The sequence below is a fragment of the Dipodomys merriami genome, unplaced genomic scaffold, assembly GCF_024711535.1.
Source record: "Dipodomys merriami isolate MVZ:Mamm:240054 unplaced genomic scaffold, mDipMer1.0.p SCAF_27, whole genome shotgun sequence".
Lineage (NCBI taxonomy): Eukaryota > Metazoa > Chordata > Mammalia > Rodentia > Heteromyidae > Dipodomys > Dipodomys merriami.
The window spans coordinates 15,869,217-15,894,038 of NW_027204159.1; the positions used below are offsets into that span (position 1 = coordinate 15,869,217).

Genomic DNA, 24,822 nt, shown 5'->3' on the forward strand with positions numbered 1-24,822 from the left:
TAATCAGTTTCAGAGCCTTCTTACACACATGATTTGATCAGAATTATATGTAGACTCTATAATTTTCAATCCCCAAACAAGAAAATAGTGATAGCGATCTCTTTATTTATTTATTTGCCAATCCTGGAGCTTGAACTCAGGGCCTGGGCACTGTCCTTGAGCCTCTCTATGCTCAAGGCTAGCACTCGACTACTTGAGCACCACTGTGTATATGGTACTGAGGAATCGAACCCAGAGCTTCATGCATGCTAGGCAAGCACTCTACCAAGAAGCCACATTCCCAGCCCTCAGGGATCTCTTCTCTAAAGCAGTATGCTAACTAAGAACTTTACATTTGTTCAATCACATTTATTGTAAACTTAATAAGCTATTACCATGCAAAGATATAATTAAAGATAAACAAGCTAAGCAAAAGAAACCTACAGATACTTCTCTGCTCAGGAATCATGAAGATAGGACTCTTGTTAAGCCAAGAGATTTTCCTAAATTGTCTAGGTGTCATTGTGTGAGCAATCTCTGGCACTACTGAGACTTTCTCCTGTTCAAACACTCATTAAGTAAATCAAACCACGTTTTGTGTTTTTTTTTTTCTGATTCCTGTTTGGCGGGCAGGAAATGACAAATTAATGTCTTAAGGGATTGACAAAATATGCAATTACATACTATCAATCACCATAAAGGAGCCTAAGTTTTCTTGCATCAGATAAAGGTACACTTAGTCTACTAAGAACATTCTATCCAACTGAAGTATTAGCTAAGGTCACAAGTTTCAGTAAGCAGTTGTAGTGAAACTCCTTCACTGGGACATGAACTTAGAGATGAGCAGTGGAATTATGTGAAGCCACCAGGCATTTTTTCCCACCACTGAAGACTATACACTTCCTATTCCTTCCCTGCAGTCTAATATTGTTCAAACTAGAGGGACTAGTAAATGATACTGTACAGTCTTTCCAATTTTAATTTTCTCTAATTATAGAATTTTTAAGGACTCTTGGTGAGAAGACATACTTCTGATATTCCTACCAGCTTGGGAGGGGTGAGGAGAGAGAGAGAGAGAGAGAGAGAGAGAGAGAGAGAGAGAGAGAGAGAGAGAGAGAGAGAGAGAGAGAGAGAGAGAGAGAGAAAGCCCAAGCACTATTGTCTATTTGTTAAGGCTGATAGACAAATGCTTGGGATCTCCTAGTTGACAAATGTTTCCCCCTTCTTGATTTAGTGTTTCTGACTAGAAATAATCAGGTGTTTCCTAAAATATTCAGTTTAACTGTTAAGTCATTGGTGTTTATATCTGAATAAATGATTGACTAATGTTTATCCTAAAAGAGTTTTCTTTGTTCTTTTTTTGGTATGGGAGGGTTAAACAATATGCTTATTTATTCCATAGTTTCACAAACAGGAAAACAGGTTTAAAATGGGTTGGTTCCACAATTCAGGGTAGATGTGTACTTAAAGAGATGTGGCGTAACACACACTGCCTCTTCCTAAAAGACATCATACCAGAGCCAATTTTGGAAAACACAAATAGAAGGTGGGGATATTTTGAAAATGATGTGAACACAGAGATCCTTAATTGATATTTTGTGACTTTAATGGGAAATATGTGTTTGTTCAAGGTGTGTATGTCTTGCAAGATGATAGTTTCTGTTCTTGAAGAATGTTTAACAGGACATGTAGGTTACATTTTGTTTCTTAAATCTTCCTCTGAATAAGCTCCTAAAGTATTTTGTTGTTCTGGTAGAGGAGACTAGCAATGGATTCTAGATATATTTTGCACATTACTGTGTGCAAAATCACTTTCACATTTGTTGTTTAATTCTCATTTTACTTCATAAAGGATGTGAATCCCCCTTCCCTTTACAGATAGAGGAAATTAGTCTCCCTCTTTGTGATTTGCCTAAGAAGAATGAACATGCAAGTTCTAAGTCAGGAGAATCTGGAACCTGGGAATTGTAATTCTACTTTAGTGTTCCTTTCCAGTCCTCCACTCCTTTTTGCATGGAATAATGCAGCTCACTGAATAGATTAAAAACTAGATGCTAGAATCAGGCAGATGTGAGTTAAAATCCAACCTCTAGCATTGCCTGGCTATGGCCCCTGGCAAACTATTTGCTTGGTTCAGCCCCATAGATGAAGTAAGCTAAAAATAGTCCCTCCCTGGTCCATGAGCTGTGGGAAGGATTAATGCAATAATGCATGAAAAGCACATAGCAAAATGTTCCATAACTGTTAGCTATTGTTATGTTATTATGTAACCTACAAAATATGTTTGGTCACACTGCATGAAATACTTTCAGTTTTTCAAAGACACCATTAATACATGGGAAATCAACCGGGAGAATTTTTTTTTAATGATAAAGTCATATATCAGTTGCAAAGGATAATATACCATAGATTTGATGTTAAGGCTTACACTGTAGTTTCAAAATGTTTTTCAAAGCTAATAATATTTTTAATATTAGCAACCTAATATTAAAAGACACTTTTGTAAATCAGAGACAGCCAAATGACAGCAATTTCCTATGCACAACCCGATAGATAAGTTCTCCTCCAGATGAAAGGATCCAAAAATTTTTTTGTTGCAATGAAGTTGCTGAAGACATGTTTGAAAAGAAAATTAAAATTATTCCATTTTCACTTTCAATGCATCTCTGGTTCTCTGACAGAGCACAAGGGAGTGATACCCACAACTCGCAAGAATAACAAAACCACGTAAGGTGTTCCCTTTTCTCTCACAATGCATGCATACCTCAGTTACAAATGCCATCCGAAGAGTAGAACTGTCTACCTCAATGCCTTCAAATTCCCAAAGGAGGGCACCAAAAGTACTGACATTGGAGTGTGCTGAGGAAATCGGCCGCTGTAGAAGTCACCTCCTGTGCCCCCGGCCAAATGTTTGAAAGGGAATCCATTGAGTGTCCCCGGGTGGTGGGGGGGAGATGGGGGGAGAGGGTGTCCTGTGTGTGTGTTTGGGGGAGGAGGGGGGGAGTACTTGGTTACCAACATCCGTGTCTGCTTGGTTCTGCTTGCTTCCAAGTGAGTGCGTGTGAGTGTGTGTGTGTGAGTGCGGGTGTGTGTGTGCGCACGTCTGTGTGTGTGTGCGCGCATACCTTTGTGCCTCAGTGTTAGCTTCTGGTCGTGTCTCCTCCGCGTGGGACAGGGTGGTTTTGTACCTCTCGTTTCCTGGGCGAGCAGGCGAGTGGGCTGGTCGGTGCGCTGGGTGTGTCTCGGTGTCAGTGGCTGTGGTTCGGTATAAGTCTGAGCTTGTCCTTCGCGGAGCCTTTGTGCCTGTGTGTGCGTGTCTCGGTGGGCATTCTAGTGTCTTTTTTCCGAAGGCCGGGGGGAGTGACCTCTGGCTTCCCCCTGACCTTGGCTCGAGGGGGGTGTGTCCAGGCAGGACTGACACTCCGTGAACGCGCCCGAGCCCAGAGCACCTGCATGGGCAGGTGAGTGCAGCAGCGCTAGCTTTGGCCCCCAGGGCCGGCAGGGGTTAGCCAGGAGGGAGGGAGCGGCGGCCTGCCCGCCCGGTGGGGAGCAGCCGGGGCCCCGCCCGAGCCAGCCCGGGAGGGGGCAGGCGGGGCGGAGGGAGGGGCGGCGAGGGAGGTGGGGGGGGGGAAGCGCTTCCTCGCCCCGCCCAGGCTGTACGGGGCCGCGATTGGCGGAAAGTTGCGGCGCGTCACGGGGAGGGCAGGCCTCCTAAAGTCCGCGGCACATAACGGGCAGGGCGCACTCCGCGGCGACTTCTCCCGATCGCGGGCACTGAGCGCGCGAGCCAGGAGCACCCCACAGACTGCGTGTGTGCGGGACGCGCCCCCACCCCACCACACCCACCCCACGGCTGCTGGATGAGGCTTCCAGGCGTCCGCGCCCGGCCCGCCGCGCCCCGCCGGAGGTGCGCCCGCTGAGACCGGCCAGGGTGCGGGCAGCCCGCCGGGGGCCGCGCTCACCTGCCAGCTCGCCCAGCCATGGGGCCACCTGGGAACGACAGCGACTTCTTGCTGGCGCCCAACGCGAGCCACGCGCCGGACCAGGACCTGACGGAGGAGCGGGACGAGGCGTGGGTGGTGGGCATGGCCATGCTCATGTCGCTGATCGTCCTGGCCATCGTCTTTGGCAACGTGTTGGTCATCACCGCCGTGGCCAAGTTCGAGCGCCTGCAGACGGTCACCAACTACTTCATCACCTCCCTGGCCTGTGCGGATCTCGTCATGGGCCTGGCCGTGGTGCCTTTCGGGGCCAGTCACATCCTCATGAAGATGTGGACTTTTGGCAACTTCTGGTGTGAGTTCTGGACGGCCATCGACGTGCTGTGTGTCACGGCCAGCATCGAGACCCTGTGTGTGATTGCCGTGGACCGCTACTTTGCCATCACCTCCCCCTTCAAGTACCAGAGCCTGCTGACCAAGAATAAGGCCCGTGTCGTCATTCTGATGGTGTGGATTGTGTCGGGTCTCACCTCTTTCTTACCTATCCAGATGCACTGGTACCGGGCCTCCAACCCGGACGCCATCAAATGCTACGCCAAGGAGACCTGCTGCGACTTCTTCACGAACCGGGCCTACGCCATTGCTTCCTCCATCGTGTCCTTCTATTTGCCTCTGGTGGTCATGGTGTTTGTCTACTCCAGGGTCTTCCAGGTAGCCAAAAGGCAGCTCCAGAAGATTGACAAATGCGAGGGTCGGTTCCACGCCCAAAACCTCAGCCAGGTGGAGCAGGATGGGCGGAGCGGGCACGGACTCCGCAGGTCCTCCAAGTTCTGTCTGAAGGAGCACAAAGCCCTCAAGACCTTAGGCATCATCATGGGCATTTTCACGCTTTGCTGGCTGCCCTTCTTCATCGTCAACGTCGTGAACTCCATCCAGGAGAACCTCATCCCTAAGCAAGTTTACATCCTCCTCAACTGGCTGGGCTATGTCAACTCGGCCTTCAATCCCCTGATCTACTGCCGGAGCCCGGATTTCAGGATTGCCTTCCAGGAGCTTCTGTGCCTGCGCGGGTCTTCTTTGAAGGCCTATGGGAATGGCTACTCCAGCAACAGCAATGGCAAGACGGACTACCCAGGGGAGCAGAGTGGCTGTCCCCGGGGGCAGGAGAAGGAAGGCGAACTGCTGTGTGAGGACCCCCCAGCCATGGAAGACTTTGGGAACTGTCAAGGTACTGTGGCTAGCAATAGCATTGATTCCCAAGGGAGGAACTGTAGCACAAATGACTCACTGCTGTGATTGCAGGTTTTCTACTTTTTAAGATTCCTCTCCCCACCACAGAACACTAACCAGACTATTTAACGTGAGTGTAATAAAGTTAGAATAAAATTGTATAGAGATTTTTTTTTCAAGAGGAGGGCATCCTTCTGCCTTTTTTTTTTTATTTTTTTAAGCTGTAAAAGAGATAGAGAGAAATACGTATTTGAGTGGTTATTTGTGTCTTGTACAGTTCAGTTCCTTTTTTGCATGGAACTTATGTGTATGTCTGAAAGGCATTGGTCCTAGCGGACCTGGGTCTTTATGTTTCCATGATCTTTCCATGTATCTACCTCATTGGTCAAGTATTAGGGGGTAACATATTGCTGCTGGAAATTTGTATCTGAAGAGTTTCCTTCCTGCACCCTCGGACTTGAAAAATCCTGAGTATCTGGGACTTTTTTTTTTCAGCTGTGAATGTGGACTCTTCCCCAGCTCCTCTTATTTGCTCAAATGGAGTGTGGTAGGCAGGGATTTGAGGGACAGCTTCAGTTGTTTTTCTGAGCAAAGTCTAAAGTTTACAGTAAATAAATTGTTTGACCATGACTTCATTGCACCTGTTTCTCCAAAACCTCTTGACTGGAGTGTCCTTGCCTCTCCCACTGGAAACCACAGGTAACTATTTGTGATAACTGCCCAGTGGCTTAATGTGGAATGATACAAGAGTGACATGCACTGATTGCTTAACCTTTCCATGTGCCTTTGAATCTACAGCTGCAAACTACCTCTCCTAACCCTTTTGCCCCAGATCAGTCCTGCCTGCTCTCAGGGTAGTTCAGCTCGTCCTACAGTTGTTATTCTGTGCTGTTAGGTAACAGTGACTCATAGAAACAGAGTTATGGGCATATGCTTTGTGCTTCCACATGCCCCCACCACCCACCTTCCAGTTCTACTTGTTTAATAACTGTGCATATTTATATCTTTGCTGTGTCTTATAGTAGAGCCCTTTGTCCTGAATTGGGGTTTGGCTTATTTGGGATAAAGATGTGCTTGTGCAGAAACTATTCAAACATAACCCTATAATTCCAAGGAAAATCCAAAGCCTTGGCCATAGAAAGAAGAGCTGGAAAACACTGGTGACTACCTCATGACCTAAAACAGAGTATAAACCTCCTTCTTCCCTACTCCTCTTCCTTTTCTCTTTGCCCCTTGATGCTACTCTCCAGACATCAGTATAAAAGAGACTTTCTGATCCTCACCACTATCAGCGTTTTGGACCAGCTAGATCTTTGTTGTGTAGCATAGTTCCATGAGTTGTTGGGTGCTTTACAGCTTTCGTGTCTCCATCCATTAGATGCCAATAGAATCCTTCTCATTATAATAACAAGAAAAAATGTCTTCAGCTATTAGCAGATACCCTAGATAGGTGAAAGGACCCCTAGCAAATAGTCACTGATATAAAAAATTGGTTTAGATTTTGAAAATCGAAACCAGTGCTTACAGGCTCGGTAATACAAGTGCTTCTAGAGCAGACTCTGTCTCAGTTCACCCCTCTAGGGACAGACCCTCAGCCAGCATGAATTCCACTTCATCATGCTGCCTTCTAAACTTGGTCTCCAGTTGCCCAGATAGTGATCATGGTACATTAAGAAGGTTTTAAGTCAGCACCAGGGTTGTTTGGGAGGGTTAATCAATGTAGCTAGGGCCCATGGGTCCTTACTACCTATTTGCAGGAGATTATTATATTGTTAATAGGCACAGAGGGAAATTATAAAAGTAAACACATTTCTTCTCGCAGCTCCTTTCTATTTTTTGCCTGTGTGTCTGAGCCAGAGCTTGGCCCAGGTTAGGAGTGGATCATCCTCCCTGGTAATGCTGGGCTGGGAAGGATCAACCTGGAGAATTCATTGTCATTTCACTTTCTCATGAAGCTGAGGCCACTTTCATCTTCCCTTCTGTCCTAGATGAAGTCTTCAACCAGAAAAGCACTGGCCTTCTCTGCTTCCTGTCAGCTTGGTGAATGAGGCATCTGAGTTCTTTTGAGAGGACTGGCCTCTCAGACGAAGGCTAGGTCCTTGTTTTTGGAAGGTACCATGGCAAAAGGGAGTGCATGCCATCTAGTGATTATATGTTTCATTCAGTTTTAATACATGTCATCATTTCCCCTCTCCTGCTCTGACAGGAGAAGAGAGAGTCTCCAGTTAATCTTCACATTCTCTGTAGTCTCATAGATCTTCAATTTGGAAGAGCCAGTAATCTCAGGGGTGGGGGGAGGGAGGGGAATGACCTGTCCAAGGTAAGTAGCCAATTCTTATCAGAGCAAGGCTAAGGCCAGGGACCATGATGCTATGCCAGGAGCTACTATATCCACTCACTTCAATTGTGGAAGCTAGGGATGCACCAAAATCAATTCATTTTGGTAGATAATTTTATTTCTCTTGGGTCCTCTGCACAAAATTCAGGGAGTAGACAATCTGCAATTCAAGAGAAAGGATGGTGTGGTGTGTTTCATGTGACAAAGTCCACCAGGATATTCTCTGCATACAGGCAAGCTAAGAAATCCTTTACTCTGTGATCTCAAATCAAACTATGTCTGGTAGAAATGTCCAAAGTCTGTGTGTATGTGTGTGCCAGTTCTGGGGCTTGAAGAACTCAGGGTCTGACTGCTGTCTGTGTGCTTTTTATTGTTTTAGGCAGTGCTCTACCACGTGAGCCACATCTCTTCTTCCATAATGTTTTGACTTAATAAAAAAAAAAGTTGGAAACTTGTCTGTCATTATTTCTAAATCACACCGACAGATCTACCGACCTATCTTATGAATACTATCCCATAAATACATATATACATATATATGCTATAGGATCAGCCAATAAAATTTAAGTTAAAATTTTAGCCAAAATTAAGCTGAATATTGATTCAGGCTCCCAACTATGAATAAGTGTGGCCATATATGAATCTCTTTAGGAATACTTTGGATGCAAAATGTTTCTATTTTAAGCACCTTGGGTAGCAAGAACCCGGTGATCTATGGTCATTCCTTGCTTTACTTTCTTTTGTTTTCCTCTGCCCATCTCTGTCCTTGTCTCTCTGTTGGCTGACATAGTGGTTGCATAAGGCGTGAGTTGGAGTCATCATCATAGTTTTCTTTGCCTGGACAGCTAGTTCTCAGAGTCTGTCAAATGAGAACTTTATCCTGAGATGCAAGCTGACAGGTGTGAACAGTGGCAGGATGGGTGGGCCTGCCTGTAGAGATAATTACTGGAGAATCTAGGGGGAAAAAAAGAGCCAGGGGATAGGAATTGTCCTTATGTGGTGCTTAAAATGAAAGTGTCAGTGAACTTACTGCCAAATAAAGCCAACACCAGAATCAATCCTCAAGTATTTATGGCACATTTGCTATGTGTAGCACAAAGTATAGGCTCCCATCTCTCCTTTCTGGACCATAATATTAATAATAATAAACAGACATATTATGAGATCAACCTTTAATGTTAGAGCCTATGTTAGGTTCTTGTTAGATACTCTGTCACCATTATAACCTTATGCAATGGGTAAGATATTTGTCCTCATCTAACAAATGAAGGAATTGAGGTTCAGAAAGGTTAGGTAACTTTCCAAAGCTATATAATCAGCTAGTTTGAGAGTCAATAGTAGAATGTAGCTCTGTATGATTCCAGAATCCACAGAGCCCAGCACCCTTGCAAACCAGGAAGCAGAGTAGGCAGGCAGCTTACAGCATGTGCCAAAACAAGTGTAAGAACTGGAAATGCAATACCTTGTTGAGAGAAGAGGAGATTGCTGTGGGCTGGGGCAGGGAGGAATGTTCTCTCCGAAGCATGTGACTGCAGGGTGGCTGAGGACTGGGACAGGAAACCAATCACTGAAATGCCTAGTTTGCTTCTCTGGGTCTCTGCTTCATCTTTTATCAGACAATCAGGCAAAACTGAAAAGAGGATATGAAACTTTAAAGTGAACGCAACAGGGTATAAAGCAGAAACCCAGGCTGCCCCAGGTCCTAGTGAACTCATCCACATTACCAAATTAAGAAAATCTCCTACATTGGATGAGTGGCTGGAATTTGTCCTGGATGGCCCTAAACGTGTGCTGTCCCTTTGGAAATGGCAATCTAGGACAAGGACACTGACCTTCCCACAACAGAAGACCAGGAGGATTCATTCACTACACATATTTTTCATTGATGGTGTAACCTCCACAAAATTCAGCTCTAGAGTGCTAATCTCTCCTTTATTGACAGTACAAATACAAATTGAAGGAGGAATTTTTGAAATACCTAAGAGAACAGCTTCCCAAGCCCTTTCAAGAACTTGAGAAGTACTGGTGTCTCATGAATAACAAGAGGCAGGATGTAAATGAACAAAGCCCTGAATTAGGATTCACACAACTAGGGAGAAGGTCTGGAATAAACCTCCCTTCCATTTTTCCTCTCCTCCTCTATCAGTCTGTTTCTCTATCTCTCTGTGTCTCTTTCTTTTTTCTCTCTCTCTGAAGTGAAGTCATGTTCCTTAGAGATCTCACTTTAATTACTTATAAAGTAACAAGACCAGTATTGGGATGCCTAAACTCTACCTCTGAATGTATTAATTTAGATATTAATGTGGAGGCTAGAGATAGCCAATTATATTTTTAGTTAGAGTTGATGGCATTTTTCATACAAATAGTAGCTGAAGATTCTGGGATGTTCAGCCTGAACAAGACAATGATGCAAAGGACAATTTAGTGCATAACTGCTTTCAAATACTTGAGATCCAACCAGGGTGCCAGTGACTCACACCTATAATTCTAACTACTCAGGAGGCTGAGATCTAAAGATTATGGTTTGAGACCAGCCCAGACAGAAAAGTCCATGAGACTCTTATCCCCAAATAACTGTCAAAATGTCAAAATGTCCTTTAGCGAGTTCAAGCAATAGGTATTTGAGATCCACCTGGGAGAAGAGGAGATACCTGCTCACTGTGACTACCAGAAGGAAAAGATAGCCTTACCAAAAGCAGATTCCAGTTCTGGTGAAGATTTTTTAGCTCCTGTGAAAGAAAGAACAAAGCAGACTAAGCTTCAGAAAAGGGATTCTATTGTTTTGGGAAATAGTCAAAGGAAGCCTCGGTGAAACAGTGTTCTGCGTGAAGCCTGGGTGGCCTGACTAGGCTCCATCCAAATTGCTAATCCTGTGTCCTTGAAACTAATAGACCTAATCATCCTTAAAAAGTACTAAGACTGTTCCCTAATTGCAATTGCTCTTTCCTTAATTCCTTTGGATTTCAAAGGTTTCACTGTATTCCTAAATGGGAAACCTCCCGGGGAAACCAGGATCTATCTCCCCAGTCCTCAGCCATCGGGGAACATCCAGAAATAGAGCAATAGGGTTAAGCAGTTTTCCAAACTATTAGACCTTTGCATCAGCTGCTCTTCCCATGCCTTTTGCAAATGACCTACTAACTCCCAAAGAGAGAATAATGAGGGTTGAAAAGTCCTCTCTGCAAAGACGATTACATCCTTCTCTGCCCTCAGAATCACTGAACTTCCTGTGCTTTTCTGTCACCCTCACTGGGCAGACAGGAAGGGAAGCAGACCCTGGCCAGCATGAAACCCTGATAGCCCTTTGGTCCCAAAGTCCAAAGGCCTGGGGTCTGTCATAGCACAGCTACAAATGGTCTAGGTGGGGAATGTCTGGCAGGCCACTTCTCTTTTTCATATATTTCATCATCTCAAAAGAGAGGCACTTTGGGTTACATAGGTTCCTAAATTTGGTTCTTTCTCTACATTTCTGTAAGATTTCAGGAAGTCTTCAGTGCTGTACATCTAGCTGCATTGCTCTTCATTGAAAAGCATGTTTTTCTCCTTTAAAAAGAATAAAAGCAAAATACCAATCAGTGGCTCATGCCTATAACCCTAGCTACTCAGGAGGCTTAGATCTCTCCAAGGGAGCCTGAGCAGGAAAGCCTGTGAGATTCTTACCTCCAATTAACTAGCAAAAAGAAGTGGCGGTGTGGCTCAAGTGGTAGAGTACCAACTTGAGTGTAAAAGCTAAAGGACAATGCCTAGGCTCTAGGTTGAAGCCCCAGCAGATATACACATGAAAGATAGTGCATACTTATTCTAGAACATTTTAAAGTATATTAAAGCACAAGGAGCTTAATCACACATCTTGTTATCCTCTGAGGATAGTCACTGCATATATATTTCTCATCTGAAACAAAGTTATACAAGCAGGTAGGAATATATGGATATATTTTTAAATAAACGTGGAATTAAATAATTAGATCCTTCACACAGGTTTGAATCTCTGCTAATACTTTAGCAAATGCCCCCCTGTGAGTTTCTATAGGCAAGGTGAATTAGATATACAATTCCTGCAGGTTCACTGGTCTGGCACTATACAGTTTAAAGACCCAGAATCTAGGCCCTGAGACTTAATATAAGGAGGCATCACCTTGAGTCCAGGAGTGTGCATGCTAGCAAGTTCCTGCTGGATTTCTGACATAATTAGTCCCTGGAACACATGTTGAAGAATAAGTTTACAAATGTAAACTTTGTGAATGAGAATGGGTTCCACACCCCCCCCCTTCCCATTCTTAAAAGCACATTCCCAGCACCTGGGCCTGCAAACTCCCTGGAACAAGTTCTTTCTACATTGCTGGATGCTTCCAACTCAGCCTCTTGACTTCTGTTACAATATATCCATTCAAGTCAAAGTAAACACCTACTATGTGAAAGCACAGTAAATAGGTTTCTACTCCAGCAGGGAACTTCAGGTAACCTGATTATAGTGATAGCTAATAAAAGACTGCAGCCTTGCCAGCTGCCACTGATTCATGCTTGTACTTCTAGCATCTCAGGAGGCTGAGATCTAAGAATCATGGTTCAAAGCCAGCCCAGGGAGGAAAATCCCTAAGTTTTTTTCTCCAATTAACTACTAAAAATCCTGAAATAGAGCTGTGATAGAGCATCAACCCTGAGCAAAAAAATCTAAAGAACAGAATAGCACTTAGACCCCAGACCATAGTTTAAACTCCATTACTAGCACCAAAAAAAAAAAAAAAAAAGCACAGCTGAAGAATCCAAACTCTGCATCTGGCAAATTTTATGTCTGACTTCATTTAGTATTCACACCAACTGCCCAGCATATAGGACTGTTACATTTGGTGTTATGCTGTTATGTTATAAATAAGGAAACTAGCTTTGAGGTGTCATAATCCAGCCCGCTGTAGTGAAACTAAAGGGCAAACCTGTGTGTTCTAGATAGGTGGGACCATGTGTGCCTGGGAAAGCAGACTGTGCAGAGCTAATATCACTGCCCGTGTGCCACTGAGGCACAGGATGACTGAGCTTCCTCTGCCAGGAAGGAGGACAGAGGGAGGCATCTGGCGATGTCAAATTGCTACTTTGAGGTCAGGAAGGCCTGGCAGATAGAAACTGGGTTCTCTCGGTCTTCTTGGCCTAGGACTGTGTCAGCATCTGAGGTTTTCCATCAGAAGATCTCAGGGCAGGACAGAACCTGACAGAGCTGTCACTGCTCAGTGCCTTGCTTGCCTGTAGAATCCAACTCAGAGTGACAGGGTCACTTAGCATGGTAGTGAAGACAAGGCCCAAGAGGCCAGGAGCTATCCCTAGACTATTTTTTTTTTCTGGAGCCGTAAGGGGAAGGCTGGAAATTCTAAATGTGCTCATATTCAGGAAGGATTAATTTTATCATTAATCATAATGATAAAATGGGATTTTAGGGAACTCATTCACTCCCGCTTTCTTTTCTATCTCACCATATTGGGTTTATAAGCTAAGGCTTGAGACTGAGAAGCTACAGTTGCCTTTGCTTAGAGCTTTGTTTCACCACCTAAGTTCCATCTCTCATCCTCTATCCAGGTTTTCTCTAAAAATAAAAGCCAGTTATCTGTTTTTTTTGTTTGTTTGTTTCATTTTTGTTTGGTTTGCTTTTGAGAAACTCTTCATTGTGCTGATATGGATTGAAACCAGTGGATTCTGCTCACAAATATGCAGACTTCATGTCTCATTTTGTTTCCCACCATACCCCTCTACAAAGCCATTGGCCCAAAAATCCTCAGCCTGAAAGAATGGAGGATCAACTTCAAGGATATAAGGTTGTCTGACTTAGAAATCTCTTTCTAGCCAGACACTGGTAGCTCACTCCTGTAACCTTACCTACTCAGAAGACTGAGATCTAAGGATTGAGTTTTAAAGCTAACCTGGGCAGGGAAACCTGTGAGACTCTTGCCTCCAATTAACCAGCCAAAAGCTGGAAGTGGAGTTATGGTTCAAGTGGTAGAGTACTAGCCTTTAGCAAAAAAACTAAGGGGCAGCACCCACGCCCTGAGTTCAAGACACACACACACACACACACACACACACACACACACACGTACATGCACACGCGCACACACATACATCTCTTTCTACATAGTCATGGAAAAATTGGGAATATGGGTTAAGACATAGACTTCTATTATATTTTGTTGTCATGGGTATGAAACCCTACTGAGCACAAAAATGATTGGGAACGGCAAGGAAGAACTTGTGAGAAAATGAACATCTCTGGTCCCCAGCCCTGAGATTCTGCTCTAGCAGGGCTGTAATTGGAGGCCAGAAAACTGCATTTTGCCTCTACCTCTCCAGAGGATTGTGCTCCAAATACAGTTTGGAAAACTAGAGATCGACCCACCCTCCCCTCTGCTCCCTGCTCAGAGCACACAGCATCTCAGGTCAAAACTGATCCTTGGTGGCTACGTGAATTACACAAATATACACTTTGTCAGATAAACAGAACCATAATTTTCTCATGTTATCCAGTAAAACAATGAGTTTGCAAACAATTTAGAATGTGACTGTAATAGAGGAAGATTATGATGAGTAATTAGACACTTAAATAAAAATTGTGTTTTATCACTACATGACATCTAAACAGTTTTGTGCCCCCCTGTAAGCCTACCCCAACCATATTTCCTACTTCTCAACTCTGTCTGTGAATAGGAAAGGGGAAGTCCAGGAAGAAAAAGGAATTTTACTCCAGTGATATGCCCAGGACACCCTGCCTTGGGCTAAGACAAATCACATGAAGGTCTATATGAATCACTTTGTCTAATGTACATAAACCCTCCTACTTAGAAATCTGAAAGGGAGACCCACCCAACTTCAGAGAATAATCTGACTCCCACATATGCACACACCCAAATAAATGCATATAAAGACTTACATTGATGCTACTGTAGTTTAAAGGTATTATTTGTCCCCTCTGAAATTCATGCTGGAATTTGTTTGCCATTATGGTCATGCTGAGAGATAGGGCTTTTCACAAGTGATTGGGTGGAGAAAGGGGCCTAATCACTTTCTCCAGGAGTGGATTTGTTCCCAGAGCATGTTGCTATAAAGCAAGTCTGCCCTTGTGTTTTGTCTCTTCTACATGCACCTAACTGCCCTCCTGCCTTTCACCATGAGTTGAAAATAGATGTGGCTAACCAATCTTGGACTTCTCAGCCTCGAGTACCATGAGCCCAAAACAAACGTTTTTCTCTTAGTCTCAGCTATTCTATTAAAGCTTAGAACTAAGACAGATACTTCTATGCATATGAACACAAATGCACATGCAGATTCTTTTGTGAATACTCCTACATAAATAGGCTCCCATATGTAGGACACAGACACACTAGACTTAAGTAATCTCCCCTAAATACATATATGAATTCCTAAGCACAATTTCATATTCTCCAAGTGGGAAAACATGCTATGACATGTAACCACAGTCACAATTTCACCTGAGTGCACAGGTTCTATACTGACCCTTGCCTATGTGAGAATACCCATTCCCTTTCAGTATACATTTACAGAGTTCATATTCTATGCCAGGTATTGTTAGATGGTAAAGATCAATGAAGAACACAAGTTATTTTTGCCAAATATGGCAAATGGTTTTTGTTTTATATATATAATAGAAACCATATTTTTAATTTGATTAATTTTAATTTTTAATTAATTTTAAAACATAATTTTAAAATTAATTTTAATTGAAAACATAATTTTTAATTGAAAACACAATTTTTAATTTTTTAGAAAACATGTTTTTCATTTTAATTTTTATTGAAATTACAGTAGCTGTGGTAAAGAAAAGATGGGATGCTTTGAGTGAGCCTGAATAAACAGAACGGTCAATAAAAGTTTTCCTAGAGGAAGTGAAATTTCAACAGAGAGCTGAAGAAAGATTAGATAACTCCTAGTAAAAGGGAAGAGAGGAAAAAAAAAACGCCATGTGCAAATGTCCTGTAGTGAAACTATACTTTCTACATAGGAAGCACTGAATATAACTGAATATAAACGTGAATATAGCTGCAGAGAGGCAAGCACATATGATGAGATACACCATGATCTGCAGCAGGTAGATGGAACCACATCTGCACCCTGCCTGAAGGCCTGGACTTTTATCTCAAGAGCATTTATAAATCACTTGCTGGATTTGCAGTAACGATCAGTTACTGCAACGATCAGTTGTATAACGATCAGTTTTATATTTTGAAAGAATCTCTCTGAGTATGCATTTACTCATAAGAAGTATTTTCATTCACATATAGATAAGGCATGCATATGACTTCATATGGACTGGTGTGTACTTTCTTTAAAATATACACTTACACATAAATATCCACTGGCAAAACTCTGCCCCTCAACATACCCGCCCATGTATTTCTATGTGCAGAGTGTGTGTGTGTGTGTGTGTGTGTGTGTGTGTGTGTGTGTGTGTGTGTGTGTGTGTGTGTGTGTGTGTGTGTGTGTGTGTGAGGCATATTGGGAGCAGGCTCTCTCTGGATACCATCAGGTCTAAGCCCGTCCTTGGGACAAGACCCATGGAAGTGGTGGCTTGGAAAGGATCTCTCCGCCTTTGGATCTTCTTCTGAGTTTGGCTGCTTGGCCTCGTGCATGTGCCTCAAGCACTCCTCCTCCTCCTCCTCCTCCTCTTGGCGCAGAGCAAGCACACAGTGACAAGGTGGGGTTCCTTCCAGAACATGATCATTGACTATTCTTGGCCTGGTGAGGAGGGGAGGATGGGCAGGTCAGGTTGCATAAAGATTGCCTTGTGCCCTCCTAGAGTTGTAAGCAGAGCCTCTGGCAGTTCCAAGTTGGAGTACTTTACACAGAGTCGGCAATCCTGAGAAGTAAACACAAGAAACAATGGGAGAAAAGGAGGCTCTGGGACCCTGTGGGGATGGCAGGAGGAAGAAAAGTAGGATACCTTTTGAGCAATGGCACCCTGAAATGTGACAGTGGAGGGAGAGAGAGATAAAGCTGGGAGGAAAGCCTATTCCTGGCACCATGTCTCTGCTACCTACTACAGTAGATGCATGTTACACACAGATTTACACATTAGTGAATTCCCCTTCTCCAACAGTGGGTGCAGCATCTCACAGCAGAGGAAGTAACAGGCAATTCATCTGCCATAGCATCCTGCACTACTTTTCCTTCAATGAAATAGAACCATAATTGTGGACAGTTTGGCTCCTGTTTACCAGCAAAGCCATCAGGATCCTAGCCAGAGCCAGTGACAAGCTCCAAGGAAACCAGTAGAAACATTCAAGCAGAATTAAAGGTTTACCTACAGCCTTATATCCTCAGGCCATAAAGAAGTTCCAAAAGGATTTTTTTTGGGGGGTGGGGGTGAGGCAGGAGGAAGAAGATATCCTAAAGACTTCTACTCACTTCTATTTTATGCTTCCCATGGGAACTTGGAAAATGTTTCCTTTCATAGTTAAGAGGAATGCCACAATGTTTGCAAATGTTTTTTTCTCCTCCATTGGGTGCTCTTTTATGCAGTCTTGGCAGCATGTTCACACATCCATCAAGCTGCTGCAGGCCAGAGTGCTCAATCAGGCACTGTGTCTCAGCATCCCTTGGGTCCAGCCCACGTCCAGCACTTTACAGAGGGCATTATTTCTGCCATCATGTCTAAGCCTCACATGAACCCGAAAGTCAGAATGGTTGCTCCCATTTCACTGTACAAAGATTGAGGCTGAAGACTTGTGACACTAACAAACAGCAGACTTGTATCTTGAATTTGAGTCTTCATGCTTATACTCAGAAAACACACGCCACTGGGTGACCCTCCTGAGACTCAGGACCCTTCTCCCTGTAGTTCTCATGCTTCATTTTATCTTAGGAAGGCACAGCACTGAAGCCACAGGTGCCAAGCTACAGATAAAAGCAATCGCCTGCTCCAGGGACCAGTCCCTAGGACACTGTCAATGTTGACAAGCCACAAGCTGGAGTGAGTTCATGCTGGGGATAAGCACTGGTGAACTCGATCGAGCGTGGCTTAGTGTAAAAGCTAAAAGCCTGTCACATACCTAGATTTATGCTCCAAGCCCAAGCTATGAGATCCTGCATCCTGTGTCCCATACCTGCCCTGCTGGTGGCTCCAAATTCTTCCAAGGCCACCCTGTTCACTTTACCTAATTCATTTTAGACCAGGATGTTACTTGTGGGAAAATCTGGTGTGATTTTCCCCAACCCCACACCCACTGGAGATGATCCAGCTTATTTTAAGGGCCAAGTTCTACACCTCAGTAAAAATTGCAGACTCCGGGAAGTAATTCAACTTCTTAAAAACAGCTTGTGTTGGGTTGGAATGTTTTATTTTAGTCATAGCAATTAGATGTTCTTGTTTTGTACAACATATTCCAATGGATTTGCCTTCAGCACAGGTGAGTGGCATGTATAATAATAGGTTGGGGAAAGTTGGAAGCAAATGACAAATCCTGATCTAGAGGAAAGGGGTTGGCAATCTCCTCTTCTCTGAATGTCAACTTACAAGGTTTGTTTTGCTTTCCAAGCAATGTTGTGTGTAATTCACTCATTCACTAAAACTTCTTTGAACGCTATTTTCTTGGGCTTTTATTAAGGCTTGAACTCCTCAGCTCTCACTGGGCTTCTTTGCTTAAGGCTAGCCCTCTATCATTTGAGCCATACCCTTACCACCCTATTGTGGTGGTTAATTGGAGATAAGAGCCTCAGACTTTCTCATCCAGCCTGGCTTTGAACTACCATCCTTAAATCTCAGCCTCTTGAGTAGCTAGGATTACAGGTGTGGGCCATCAGCACCCAGATACTTTAAACACTTTAAATTCCAGAAATTGTGCTCACTACTAGGAATATGGCCACAACTAACACAGACATGTTTGGACCCTGACTTTATGTTTGTGTCAGTCTATGAAGAAAACAATGGAAAGGATTACAGGTGGGCACTGTTTTGGAAATAACAAGTAATTCTTGTGCTCTCCTCTCCTGCAGCAGGTAGTAGATCTTTCGACTCTGATTTCTCAGCCAACCTTGTTTAGCTTTGCTCTTGCCAAGATGTGAACCCATTGCATTTGGTTACAAATTGATGGCTGTTAGATTATTTGGACTTTGGCAGAAAACCACACAGACATCCAGGTACAGAGAACAAAGAAAGGTTTATTGCCAGGAAAGGGGCCAGTAAGACCCCTTCTTACAAGGGAGAAATGAGAAGAAATGCCAACTATTGTCTGAGGTGACCTATATAACCTAGGAGGTTTAGGAGGGGCTAGAAGGGCCTAGAAGGTGGAGACCCTGGTGTGGATATGTGTAGGCCAGGGGCTTCATCATGGTGGACTAGGATTTATGGCTACTGTCCAAATAGTAGATAAGGGTCCTGCAACTGCCCAGACAGGGGCTCCTGTTGCCTTATATGGTGGTAGCTGCCCCAGAGAAGTGCCATCCCAAGGGAAAGGGGATTGGAGGCTGATGATTTACTGCCTTTACTACATGGGCCTAGTGTTGCCTAGAAGGGAGCATGCTAAGCTGTGGAGCTAGGAAGAAATGTGCTACGCTATGGGAAAGGAGCTCATTTCACTAACAGTGACCCAATTGGGACTTTCCTTGCCACTCTTGGGTTTTGATGATCTGATTCTCAACAGGAGTGGCAATGAAGCTTGACCCAGGCTAACCACAGTGCTGCTTGAAGTGGATGCTGAGCCTCTGAAGGCAACATATTCTCCAGCTTGACCCGGCAGCCTTGCTCTGGCTGTTATGTTTCTTGGTACTTCTCCAAACCTTTTGTTCAGAAATTTTTCTGCCTTGATGGCTGGTGCCAGATCCTTGAGTCAGCTCACAGTCTTGATAACAGAGTAGAAAAGTACTAAGTGAATTAGAGAAGCATGCAAGGATCAACTACAGGTCTGAGACTCTAACTGAGCCCTAAGATCTGAGGTTCCAAGATTACCCTCATCCAAGCTAATGCCAGAGGCTCAGGATATTAAGATGAGTCTCAGTTTAAAGTAGAAGCTAGTCAGGAATGCCTGGTCATAAAAAGCTTCAAAGGAGGTCTGAGAGATGGACGAAATCTGTATCCTAGTTGCCAGCAATTTCAAATTTGGGAGGTTAGGAAGTATTTTTCTCCTTCAAGTTGACCTCAAGGTATGTCTCCCTGGATACCATACCAGAATAAAGAGAGCAAAGAAAGAACCAAAGGACTCAAGCGACTCTACAAATATGTACGTACTCTTGTGGCCTGGGATCCAATGCATGTGCAGGCTAGAGAAAGTCTAATAATAAATAGAGCCAAGCAATCCTACTCTCCTATTTGGTCCATTCATCTTTTTTATTTTCTTTGGCATATAATAATTGCATAAAGGAGTTCCATTGTGATATTTCTACACATGCAGGTAATAGACTTTGATCAGATTCATGCCCTTCTATTCCTCTTTCTTTACCCTACACTTTTAAAGGTATATTTGTTTATAGGGCTTTAATCTGCTGAATGTCCATGTTTCTTTGTATCTTAACCTTAAGCTTGAAGTCATGTTCAATGCTATTGTATTATAAGATACTACAATAAATATCCCTTTAGTCACATTCTTATAAGTCTCCTGTTTGCTTAACTATACATTTGCCAAGATTCCCAGACATTGTCAGTATTTTCTGAGCTACTTCAAAGGAGAATGTCAATGTTACTAGGTTTTTTTCATTGTTTATGTCATAATTACATATGCATTAATAAAAAATTTCCTAAAGAACGCAAGCTATGTGTTTGTGTTTGCCTGCCCAGTGATCCTAAGATTTATGGGGCTTGGGCAACATGAGTTTTTCTTTTCTTTTCATTCTTTCTCTCTCTCTCTTTTTTTTTTTTTTGTTGGTCATGGGGCTTGAACTCTGGGTTTGGGCACTGTCCTTTAGCTCTTCAGCTCAAGGCTAGAGCTCTACCACTTAAGCCACAGTGCCACTTCTGGTTTTTTTCTGTTTATGTGGTGCTGAGGAATCAAACCCAGGGCCTCAGGTATGTGAGGCAAGCGCTCTACCACTAAGTCACCTTCCCAGCCCAGAGTTTTGCTTTTCTAATTAGGAAGATATAGCCCTCTTCCAGCAGTTAAGGAGTTTCAGAAGAATGACTTTCATCCTCAAATCTCTTAGGAATGTGCAGTAAAATTTGTTAGCCACTATCAGCAGGTCAGGGATCTTTAGGGAAAACTCTAATATTAATAAACCAACAGGGTCTTTTTAAATTTTTCCGTTAAAACTTTGTCTCAAGATGAGCACACCCAAGCCATTTAATCCTTTCAAACTTGTATACCATGACCTTGAGGTAAACATGCCCCAAAATGTGTTTGCTATCTTTCCTTCTTGAGTTATGGCTTTATACTGAGAATGCTTATACAGCACTTCCCTATATGAATATGTATAGGTTCACCAGATAAAATACCATTTCCTTTGTTTGGGGAAGACATTGCTTTGGAAGTAACTCCTCACCCTCTTCCTACCTGCTGCAAGTGATAAATCTTTTTCCACCTTACTAGGTTTTGCACTCACTAAACTGTAAACCCTATATATTCAGTTACTATTTGTTCTCTGAAGTTACCCTATATTTTCAGTTACTATTTGTTCTCCTCCTCTTTAATCATTATGAACAATAACAAAAGTATATGTATGTGAAAACTTTAAAGGGGAAATGAATAATCCTGTTTGGGTCAAGATCTATAATACTAGCATTCAGGAAAACTTAAATATATTGATGAACAACTGTGTAAGATAGAAAATTGGCTTCTAGATTTTGCCAGAAGACTCGAAAACAATCTGGTATCTGTCAACTTCAAATTGGCTTCTAATCATCCATAAATATTTGATTACTTTCCCTTTAAAAATGTCTCAGGGACCAGCACTTAAAGATGGTCCTGAAGTTCTCAATGTCTTAGTCTATAATATGGTGTCTAATTCCGATGGTCATGATTTTCAAGGCAAAGAATCACTGTGGAGAGTGACCGTGGGTGTATATAGGATTGCCAGACTTAGCAAACTGAAACAGAAGCCCAAGTTAAACTTGAATTTCAGGTGAGAAACAAATAATTTTTTTCACATAAATAAGTCCCATGTATTAATGCAACATAATTACACCAAAATATTTTATTTGTGATAATTCAAATTTAACAGCACATTTTACAATATTATATTTCACAAGAACTGGTAGGAGCTTTGCCTTTCAGTTTAGAAATGTAACAGTTAAGAGTCCACTGGGGGTTGGCAATGTAGCTTAGTGGTAGAGTGCTTGCCTAGCATGCTTGAAGCCCTGGGTTCAATTCCTCAGTACCACATTAACAAAAAAAGCTGGAAGTGGCACTGTGGCTCAAGTGGTAGAGTGCTAGCCTTGAGTAAAAAAGAAGCTCAGGGACAGTGCCCAGACCCTGAGTTTAAGCCCCAGGACTGACAAAAAAAAAGGAAAAAAAAGAGTCTACATTGATCAAGGTGCTCTATACTTATAAGCTATTATGCTGAATTAAAACCCCTTTGTGGAAACAAAGGAGGAAGCAACAATGCTCGATAAGAAATGTACTCATTACCTTGCTCATGTAATTGTAACCCCTCTGTACAGTATTTTCACAATAAAAATTTTTTTAAAACCCTTTGTACAACTACTTAATAATAAAAAATAAATAAAAAGAGCCTCGACTTGCATTTTTCCAAACACTGTTTTGAATAGGATATATTGACATTTTAAAAGGTACATCAAGTTAAAACACACACACACACACACACACACACACACACACACACACACACACACACGGTTTGAGGTTTAAAAAAATTCTGGTAAGTGTTCATCCTCTATTTCTCTTTTGGAACTCATGATCTGCAAGAACATCATAAAAGTTCTAAGAACTCTTGCAGGAAACATACCTGATTGACCTGCTTAAACTTGGCTTACTCACAGAATGCTATTTATGGGGTTCTGTCTGTTTGTTTTGGTATGTTTGTTTTATAAGGACACCTCATAACATCGTGTAAACTTATTACTCTGTTCAGCACACTTTGAAGAACACTAGGATAAAAAATGATATTCAAATATCCAGCAGACTTCTGGGTAAGGGAGGAAGCAGACGCAGTCTTCATAAACCAAAGGGCAGATCTGCACCTAAGGCGTGGACACACCCAGGATGCACATTTTTGGGCTCCATGTGAAGTCTAGACTTTTCTAACAATTAGAATAATCCAAAAGGCAATGAGTCCTCTGTTCCTGGGGACATAAAAGCAGAAAACGAATGCTGCCAGGGACTGTGGAGGAAATCTTGCTCTGTGTAGGAAGTGCTTATGAGTCTGTGAACACATGCACGTTCTCACAGATGTGGAAAGGCCTCCACCAGAAATCTGTCCTTAAAACAACACCCCAGGTTCTTTCTGTATCCTCTCTGAAGGTTACATTCATCCCTCCTACATCCACCCTCTAATAAGTTCCCTTTGCATCGATGAGCCAACCTTTTGCCTTCAAGGACATCTGTGCTCTAACGGGATGACCTTGGCTCTGGTCTGGTCTTTTTATAGGCAAGCCTAGCTACTCTGAGCCAACCATGCTAACCTTCCAGGAGGGGCTTTCATACCTCACCTTCAAGTGTATCCTAGAGCTTATAGCTCCACTTGAAGACCCAGAAGATGGAAGGATCCAAAGCAATCTGTATCATGAGATTCCTCACAATGTTCCTGGGAGAACTCAGATCACCCAACTGCTGAGATGCATTGCATAATAGAATTCAAAGGACAGTTAAATCCTAACTCTTGACCTTCTGGGGTCTATGTCCTCGAGAATGTTTCTTGGGATCACTGGGCTTTAGATCTATGTATGATGGTGGGATTGATGCTGCTCACTCATACAATTAGAAATCAAAGAGAGGGTGACAGTGCATGCAGGACCCTATAAAGCTCCCCACACTTGGTCAGTGTTTAAATAAGTAATTAGGTTTGTCATCATCATCATAGTAGAAGATTTCCAGAGAAGTCAAAACACTTCTTTAGAAACTTGCTGTTCAGTATGCCAAGATTTCAGGCCCCAGCCAGAGTAGTAAACTGAGAATTGTCTAGAGCTCTTATACCTTCCCTGTGAGAATGTATGCCCAAGGACCGAAACTAGCACAAGGGTATTAAAAAGTGGAGCTTTCCTTCTTGGTGTGGGAAGTACCCATGGATTGGGGACAGGTTGCCTATGCACTTGAGTTGGGTAAGTCAGCAGCTCCTCTAAGGATTCCAGTCCTCAGCTATGACATAAAGAGGTTGGACTTCAGAGAAGTTTCTCTTTAAGTCTTTCACCCACTTATTTATTGGGCAGTTGTTTCTTTGAGGATTTGTTGTTGGGGGGTTTAATTTTTTGAGTTCCAAGTAAGAAAGAAGGATGGCCAATAGACACATGAAGAAATGTTCAACATCCATAGCCATAAAAGAAATGCAAATCAAAACAACATTGAGATATCACCTCACCCCAGTTAGAACGGCAAAAATCAAGAACTCTAACAACAACAGATGCTGGAGGGGATGTGAACAGAAAGGAACCTTACTTCATTGTTGGTGGGAATGTAAACTTGTTCGACCACTTTGGAAAGCAGTATGGAGGTTCCTCAAAAGACTTCACATAGATCTCTCCTATGACCCAGCAATCCCACTTTTGGGCATTTACCCAAATGTTTACAAACAAGACCACACTAAAGCTACCAGCACACTATGTTTATTGCAGCATTATTTACCATAGCTAAGATATGGAACCAACCCAGATGCCCCTCAGCAGATGAATGGACCAAGAAAATGTGGTATATATACACAATGGAATTCTATGCCTCCATCAGAAAGAATGACATTGCCCCATTTGTTAGGAAATGGAAAAACTTGGAAAAAATTATATTAAGTGAAGTAAGCCAGGCCCAAAGAAACATAGGTCCCATGGTTTCCCTTATTTGCAATATCTAGTATATGTATGAGTCAAGCAGAAAAGGTCAGATAATGTGATGTCAGGAAAATGAACCCTTAGATATGTATTTTAATGTTTTTTTCTTTCATGCATGTGTTTCTAATGCATTTATAAGATTATCTCTTTGTTGCTTTGTATGTCCCTCCCCCACAGTATAACCCCTGCTTTCACTATATTTGATGTCAGTATAACTTGTGGAGGAGATGGGGAAAAACCAGTTATTTAAGGATACAGGTGGACCTGTTGCAACAATGAGAAGTACAAATTGTCATGTCCAAAACGAGCTTTACAACGTCGGTGCGGGGGGGGGGGGAAGGAGAAGGATTGGGATTGGGGGGGAGGGGGGAGGCTGGGAAGGGATGTGAAGGGTAAACAAAGGAGGAGGCTTCAATGCT

At 42.9% G+C, this 24,822-nt stretch overlaps 1 protein-coding gene and 1 long non-coding RNA gene across 4 annotated transcripts in view; one reads left to right on the forward strand and one right to left on the reverse strand.

Annotated features, from left to right (window-relative positions):
- The window catches only part of LOC138837323 (uncharacterized), a 54,803-nt gene extending 51,339 nt beyond the window's left edge, over positions 1-3,464 (reverse strand). Inside the window, exon 1 of the long non-coding RNA XR_011375300.1 lies at positions 3,105-3,464. This is a non-coding gene — a long non-coding RNA (uncharacterized lncRNA). The remainder of the gene's footprint in view (positions 1-3,104) is intronic.
- A 272-nt stretch (positions 3,465-3,736) lies between these two features.
- The window catches only part of Adrb2 (adrenoceptor beta 2), a 28,832-nt gene continuing 7,746 nt past the window's right edge, over positions 3,737-24,822 (forward strand). Inside the window, exons 1-2 of one of the 3 annotated variants that reach the window (XM_070036349.1) lie at positions 3,737-5,849; positions 19,125-22,058. In XM_070036349.1, coding sequence (XP_069892450.1) covers positions 3,960-5,216 — 1,257 coding nt within the window. In that variant the 5' untranslated portion in view covers positions 3,737-3,959 and the 3' untranslated portion in view covers positions 5,217-5,849; positions 19,125-22,058. Of the gene's footprint in view, positions 5,850-7,138; positions 8,286-19,124; positions 22,059-24,822 lie in introns of those variants that run through there. The other 2 variants (XM_070036351.1, XM_070036350.1) reach the window with 2 other exon arrangements.